Here is a 7,386-nt window from a genome sequence, read left to right as displayed (position 1 = left end):
GCAAGTGCGCTTGCAACCTCTGTTTGCAGTCATGGCGGTTTTGATTTGTTGTTGGAGCCTCGTTTCTTTTTACAAATCGGTTTTTGATTTTCTTGAAGATGATGTTCTTGATTTTCTGGGTTTTGATGATGATGTTTGATGATGTTCTTGAAGATACAGATCTGAGCCTCGTTTCTTTTTACAAATCGGTTTTGTTTTTGTGATGGTTTCTGGTTTTGTTCTGGGTTCTTGATTTTCTTGAAGATGATTTTCTTGAAAATAGATGTTATTAATTACTGAAATGTTATAATAAATTAACATAGACCAAAATGCCCCTGCACTACAGGACAAAATAGGAGGTTGTAACAGTAAAAAAATGGGGTTTTTGAAATTTAGACTAAAATGGCAACAAAATGCAAACCACAAGGACCCAGATGTAATAAGTTTGAGATTTGGACTAAAATGACAAAACTGGCCAAACCACATGAACCAAAATGGCAGTTTACACTTTTATTTGTTTACCGTGACAAAGGCATGTCCACAGAGTTTGCGGTGCACCCACCCTCACCCAATGACTCCTCTCCTTTCCCGCCATATCCTTCCCGCCAAAACACCAGAGTTATAGGGTGAGATATAGCGAACCCAACACATCGCCGCACACACACCACCACCATTTCCAAAGAAAAAGAAGAGAAAGCAAAAAAAAAAAAACCCTAAGATCGATCGAAGATGTCAGGCTGGGACGAAGGTGCCGTATACTACAGCGACCAAGCACAGTTCCCTCACGGCGCCGATCACGAACAGGCTGCTACTCGCCACACCGTCCTCCGCAAGTTCAAGGAGTTCATCCGTAACTTTGCTCGTCCTAACGAGCCTAACGTCTTTCCCTACAGAGAAAGCCTCATTCAAAACCCTAAGTTTCTCCTTGTTAATCTATCTGATCTTCTCACCTATGACAAAGATCAAGATCTACGAGAGTTGCTTCGGAAAAATCCATCAGATTACCTACCTCTGGTACACTACCTTTTGATTTTACATATTGTTTAATATTCTTCTGATTTTGCTAACTTATTGTTTAATTAGGGCTAAATATTGTTATGATTTATAGTTTTATGTTGTGTTGTTAGTACATTTGATTTTGTTACATATTGTTTAAAGCTTAATTAGGATAGCTTATTGGTATATTATTCTATTTTTATGTTGTATTGTTTGTACACTTGATTTTGTTTACATATTGTTTAATTAGGGTAAAATATTGTTGTGATTTTGTAGTTTTATGCTGTGTTGTTGGTACATTTGATTTTGTTAACATATTGTTTATTTTTAATTCGGGCAAAATATTATTGTGATTTTGTAGTTTTATGTTTTTTTATTCATACATTTGATTTTAATTAACATTATGTTTTGTTTAATTAGGGCAAAACAATGTTTTGATTTCGTAGTTTTATGCTGTGTTGTTTGTACATTCGATTTCAATCGTTTCGTTAAAGCCGATTTTGTAATTTTATGTTGTGTTGTGTTGTGTTGTTAGTTTGAAACTGCTGCAGCAGAGGTTAATGCCAATCTGAAGTCCAGAGTTGCGGGTGAAACGGGCGAAATGGAAGAGCCACAGACAGGGGAGGTTCAGATTCTGTTGAAGTCAGAGGAGGATCCTGTATCAATGAGATCTCTTGGGGTCTGTTAACTTACTCTTATTAAATTTTGTATCATGTTGCCTGCTTTAATTGTGCTTTTGACATGTGTAATTGATTAAATCGAACGGCTAAATGACAGGCTCAATATATATCCAAGCTGGTTAAGATATCTGGAATCACAATTGCTGCATCTAGGACAAAGGCTAAAGCAACTTATGTGCATTTGGTGTGTAAGAACTGTAAGAATATGAAGATTGTTCCGTGCCGCCCGGGGTTAGGCGGAGCGATTGTTCCGAGATCATGTGACCATGTAGCACAAGTAATCACATATTCACATTCACTGGCTCGTTATTACAGTTACATCTTATATGTTTGAATTTGTTATCATGTGAAATTTAATTGGTCTTAATTTTCACAGATGGGTGAAACACCATGCCCCATTGATCCATGGCTCGTGGTTCCCGATAGAAGCAAGTATGTTGATCAGCAGACATTGAAGCTTCAGGAGAACCCTGAGGTAAGAAGAATATTGATTCATTGATGTTATCTATCAAGGTTTATTAGTTGAAATTTCTTGCATAAAATCAACCGTCGGTTTATTTATTATTTTTGTTAAACGAAGGATGTTCCAACTGGGGAGCTACCGAGGAACATGCTTCTATCTGTAGACCGACATCTCGTACAAACAATTGTACCTGGTACAAGATTGACTATAATGGGAATTTACAGCATTTTTCAAGCGGCCAAATCGTCTTCAAAGTAATACTTCTTATGCCGTTAATTCAATATCAACATATAACTTTTATGCATTCCAAAATGTTCCTGATCCTGTATTCTTCTTTTTATACTTTTTTGGTGTTTTTCTAGTCACAAAGGAGCAGTTGCAGTTAGACAGCCGTATATAAGAGTTGTTGGAATCGAAGAAACGAATGAAGCCACTCGTGGCCCTGCTAATTTTACCATGGAAGAGGTAATTTGTTTATTTTATAATAAAATTCTAAGACAAGTTATTGTATACAGGGCTTCAAACGAACCAAACGCTATTCGTTCATTTAACTATACGAATGAATTTTCATGTTCGTGTTCGTTTGTGTTTGATTGTTCATTAGTGTGTTTAATTTTCATATTTTATTTAAATACTTCAAATCTTGACAAATAAACTATTTAGTAAGTATTAGTGTATTATATATCCTGTTCATGAGCACTTGTTTGTGGCCGTTCGTTTTCATTTGTGTTCATGAACATTAGTTAGTGTACGTTTGTGTTCATGAGCGTCACTTGTATTCGTTACCTAAAATTAACAAACAAACACGGACACATTCATTTCCTTAAAGAACGAACACGAACATGAAATCTTGTTCGGTAAGTAATTGTGAACTGTTTTTAACAAACGAACGCGAACAAGGTCTTGTTCGTGTTCGTTTGCAGCCTTAAATGTACATGTAACCTTTTCTACAAAGGTGATTTAAGCAGTTTTTTTTTTCAACCGCAACATACTGAGCTGCCTTTATATTTTCTATTCTGTTTTCAGATTGAAGAATTTAAAAAATTCGCATCAGAAGGTAACGTATATGAAAACATATGCTCCAAGATTGCACCATCCATTTTTGGTCATGATAACGTTAAAAAAGCAGTGGCTTGTCTTTTGTTCGGAGGATCGAGGAAGGTATGTCATGAATTATTGATGTCTACATTTAATCTTTTGGTAGCTCACTTGCTATGTTTATACAGACTTTGCCCGATGGTGTTAGATTAAGGGGTGATATCAATGTTTTACTCTTGGGGGACCCATCCACTGCAAAATCACAGGTCAGCTGAAACTATCACCTTTTCTTTTGCTTCTACTGAAACTAAAAGTCTAAAACATTAAATTTATGATTGTTGTTTTGTGTATAGTTTCTTAAGTTTGTCGAGAAGACGGCTCCTATAGCTGTATATACTTCGGGGAAAGGTTCATCTGCCGCTGGGCTTACGGCTTCTGTCATTCGTGATAATAGCACTGTAAGTTGTTACAACGGTATATTCCAAGTTTTGTTATTAGTGTCATTAATTATTTATCTAATTATAAAATTGTGGATGATTTAGCGTGAGTTCTATTTGGAAGGAGGAGCCATGGTGTTGGCTGATGGTGGTGTTGTCTGCATAGATGAGTTTGACAAAATGAGACCAGAAGACAGGTTTGGCTAAAGTACCAGATTGTTGTCTGTCTTTTTTTTTTTTAACTAAATTTCTGATTTATTTTATATAAATATGTGATTAGGGTTGCTATACATGAAGCCATGGAGCAACAAACAATATCAATTGCTAAAGCAGGAATAACCACTGTTCTCAATTCTAGAACCTCCGTGCTTGCAGCTGCAAACCCTCCATCAGGGCGTTATGATGATCTTAAGGTACATAAAAAAACGCCACAAATAACGTATCGGTTTTCATTTAAATCATTTTTCAATCAGTTAACAGCATCTCTGTATCGCAGACTGCACAAGATAACATTGATTTACAGACTACAATTCTTTCAAGATTTGACTTAATCTTCATCGTGAAAGATGTTAGGATGTTCAGCCAAGACAAGGTTGGTTTCTTGATATTCATATTTGGATTATATATGTATAACCGGAAACATTTCATCAAGCAACTTTATGTATTTTTTTTAATGCAGATTATAGCTTCTCATATCATTAAAGTTCATGCATCTGCCAATGCAAACAATGATCCTAGAGACCCCAAAGAAGATAATTGGCTTAAGAAGTATGCACTTTGAAAAAAAAATCTGTTTTTATATTTTTAAACTTTTATATTAAAGTTAGATTGTTATTTGTGAAGGTATATTCAGTACTGTCGAACCACAAGTCAGCCTCGCTTATCAGATGCTGCAGCCACATTGTTGCAGGAAAGTTATGTTAAAATCAGACAGGTATTTGCCATAATAAACACTATTTGTTTAAATCATCATCTATTAGAATTTTAATCAAATTTTATGTACATTAATATGCCATGAAATGTGACCTTTTGTATTGGATGTAGGATATGAGGCGACAGGCAAATGAAACTGGGGAATCAACTGCTGTACCAATAACTGTAAGACAGTTAGAAGCTATAGTAAGGTTGAGCGAGTCACTAGCAAAGATGAGACTGTAAGTTACTAGATAAGCCTTTTTTTATTTGCTTTGAAACTAAAATTTTAATCTATTAACTCTTTTTTAATTGTTTTTGTAATTCAGGTCAAATGTTGCAAACGATAATGATGTTCAGGAAGCTATTAGGCTATTCAACAATTCAACCATGGATGCTGCAAAATCTGGATTAAACCAACATATTAATCTTACTCCCGAGATGGCAAATGAAATAAAGGTCGGGTTTTCTCTTAAAATCATTTTTTGCTTATCTTTATAGTTTATACAGATGTGCCAAGGTTAAAATGTTTATTTTTTAAAAATGTTTAATCGGTGTACAGCAAGCGGAAAGCCAAATTAAGAGAAGAATGGGAATAGGAAGCCATTTATCAGAAAGAAGACTGATTGATGATCTGACAAGAATGGGCATTAATGAATCAACAGTGAGGATCTATTCTAAATTGCCATTTCATTCTTGATTGTAACTTATGTTTTTCAATAAATATTAAAGCGATGATGTTTTGTTTTGACAGGTTAGGAGAGCTTTGATAATAATGCATCAGAGGGATGAAGTCGAGTACAAGAGAGAAAGGCGTGTCATCGTTAGGAAAGCTTAAGACACTTTGACAAATATGTGCTAAAAGTTTTAGACTGTATGGAAGAAGCTTTGAATCAGAACTTCGAAACTGGGCGATTAAGTTTGATTGTCTTATATATTTCATTGTTGGATCCACCGTTGATTTTTAGCTTGTCTTGTTTATCCACATTGAGCAGCATGGTCACACACCATGGTGTTGTGGTTGGACACATGTGTTTGACTTGGACATTTGTTGTTGATTAACGTTTTAGAAGATATGATATTAACATGAGTGATTATCTTCAATATTATGTATTTACTATTCTTGCTATTATCAGAATGATAAAAATATATTTTATAACAAGTGATCATGTATACAAATTGGTGGGCACTAGCATTAATCTTCACATAAAAAGAAAGAAAAACGTAATGTTTTTTTATTAAATTTGAAATATAGATTTTATTTAATTCTATGTTGGTATTTATTTTTGATTTTTTGTTCTTTATTCTGCACCCTAATTGGTTCTAGACTTGCTAATTGCTATTAATGCCTTTCGTTTCTGGACGCATCTAAAATTTGACTACATACAAATATACATTGTATCAGTTTTATGTTACTAAAATTTGAACAATGCAAATGATGTACTTAGCTGCTTAGTGTATCTTAAAACAATCTTAAAAAAGTACAATTATTATTATTTTTGTTGTTTTTAACATGTGTGATTTGTTCGTTTAATAAGATTATAAACATAGTTAAAGTTCAATAATACATGGGTTTATATTGTAACTATTGCGTAGATCTTTTGAATAAAAAAATCTTGTTTATTTTTGTTATATATATTCATTACATCTAAAAGTATTTAAACTACTTGATCCCCGCCAGCGTTGCGGGGCGATGACCGAATAGTTCTCAATCAATTAAAAAAACACTACTATAATTTTGCTAGGAAAAAAACTAAAACGATGATAAGACTATAATTTTGGGCTCAGGGCAAAACTGTAATTTTTCAGGACTAATGAGCGATTGTTAGGCAGCTCCTTTAGACCAAAAAAATTTAAATCGAGTCAACCAATTAAAAAAAACTTTTATAGTTTTGCTAGAAAAATTAAAACGATGGGGAAAACGTAACTTTGAACTGAGGGGAAAATCATAATTTTGTTTCAGGGATAAAATCGTAAATTAAATGGACCAATAGGGTTGAAGGCAAAATCGTAACTTGGATGTGTGAGAAAAAAACTAATGGCAAAACTGTAAATTTAAACGGGGTAAAATCGTAATTTTGAACCGAGGGCAAAATTGAAACTTTTAGCTGGGAAAAAAGCGTAAATTTATTTTAAAATGGGGGTAAAAACATAAATTTAAACAGATGGCAAAATCGTTATTATAAGGAAAAAAACCTAATGGCAAAACTGTAATTTAATCGGGGCAAAATCATAATGTTGAACCTAGGGAAAAATTGAAAATTTTTAGCTGGGAACAAAATCGTAAATTTATTTTTAAGTGGGGGTAAAAGCATAATTTTGAACTGACGGTAAAATCGTAATTTTAAAACGAGATAAAATTGTAAATTTGTTGGACCAGTAGGGAAGCGGGATGCATGACTATAAATATAAACGGGACAAAATCTTAATTTAGAAAAAAAATGAAATGGTGGCAGGTGGCCGCCCACCTCCACCAATCCAAATGAAGAACTATTGCCCGGCCTGTAGATTATACGAGCAAATGCCTGGACCAAAATATGTTATTGCTATGGGAGCATGTACAATTACAGGGGGGATGTTCAGTACCGATTCTTATAGTACTGTTCGTGGAGTCGATAAGCTAATTCTAATGTAGGCGGATTTGGTCAGGGAGATGCAGAAATAGTACTTCAAGATCCATTACGTTGATGCGAATCGGGCTTTAATGAGTTCTAATATGCAACGCCAAGCAGTCCCTCTTTCTCAGTCCGAGAAGTGCATTGTTGGACCTCCACCAATCCAAATGAAGAACTATTGCCCGGCCTGTAATTTGTTATAGTAGATAATTTGATAAAGGTTCAGGGTTAATTAGGATCCTTTTTTCTGGTAGCTATTTTATAAT

At 34.3% G+C, this 7,386-nt stretch overlaps 1 protein-coding gene across 1 annotated transcript; it reads left to right on the top strand.

Moving 5' to 3' along the window:
- Window positions 1-610: 610 nt before the first annotated feature.
- LOC110940578 (DNA replication licensing factor MCM5) lies at window positions 611-5,609 on the top strand. The gene is made up of 18 exons (XM_022182128.2): window positions 611-993; window positions 1,511-1,654; window positions 1,753-1,932; window positions 2,032-2,130; window positions 2,236-2,372; window positions 2,481-2,583; window positions 3,145-3,279; window positions 3,345-3,422; window positions 3,510-3,614; window positions 3,699-3,790; window positions 3,874-4,006; window positions 4,090-4,185; window positions 4,273-4,361; window positions 4,437-4,527; window positions 4,638-4,747; window positions 4,835-4,964; window positions 5,068-5,169; window positions 5,260-5,609. Exons 1-18 carry the CDS (start codon window positions 709-711, stop codon window positions 5,341-5,343), a joined length of 2,193 nt encoding a protein of 730 aa, XP_022037820.1. The 5' UTR covers window positions 611-708; the 3' UTR covers window positions 5,344-5,609.
- The last annotated feature ends 1,777 nt before the right edge of the window (window positions 5,610-7,386 follow it).

Source organism: Helianthus annuus, chromosome 5 (assembly GCF_002127325.2).
Source record: "Helianthus annuus cultivar XRQ/B chromosome 5, HanXRQr2.0-SUNRISE, whole genome shotgun sequence".
NCBI classification, from domain to species: Eukaryota; Viridiplantae; Streptophyta; class Magnoliopsida; order Asterales; family Asteraceae; genus Helianthus; species Helianthus annuus.
The sequence above is the reverse complement of the archived record's forward strand: the minus strand, read 5'-3'. Positions and strand labels throughout refer to the sequence as shown.

Coding starts and splice junctions, on each gene's coding strand:
- LOC110940578 (XM_022182128.2), top strand. CDS start 709: ATGTCAGGCTGGGACGAAGGTGCCGTATACTACAGCGACCAAGCACAG. Junction 4,007..4,089: donor GGCGTTATGATGATCTTAAG/GTACATAAAAAA, acceptor TCTGTATCGCAG/ACTGCACAAGATAACATTGA. Junction 4,186..4,272: donor GGATGTTCAGCCAAGACAAG/GTTGGTTTCTTG, acceptor TTTTTAATGCAG/ATTATAGCTTCTCATATCAT.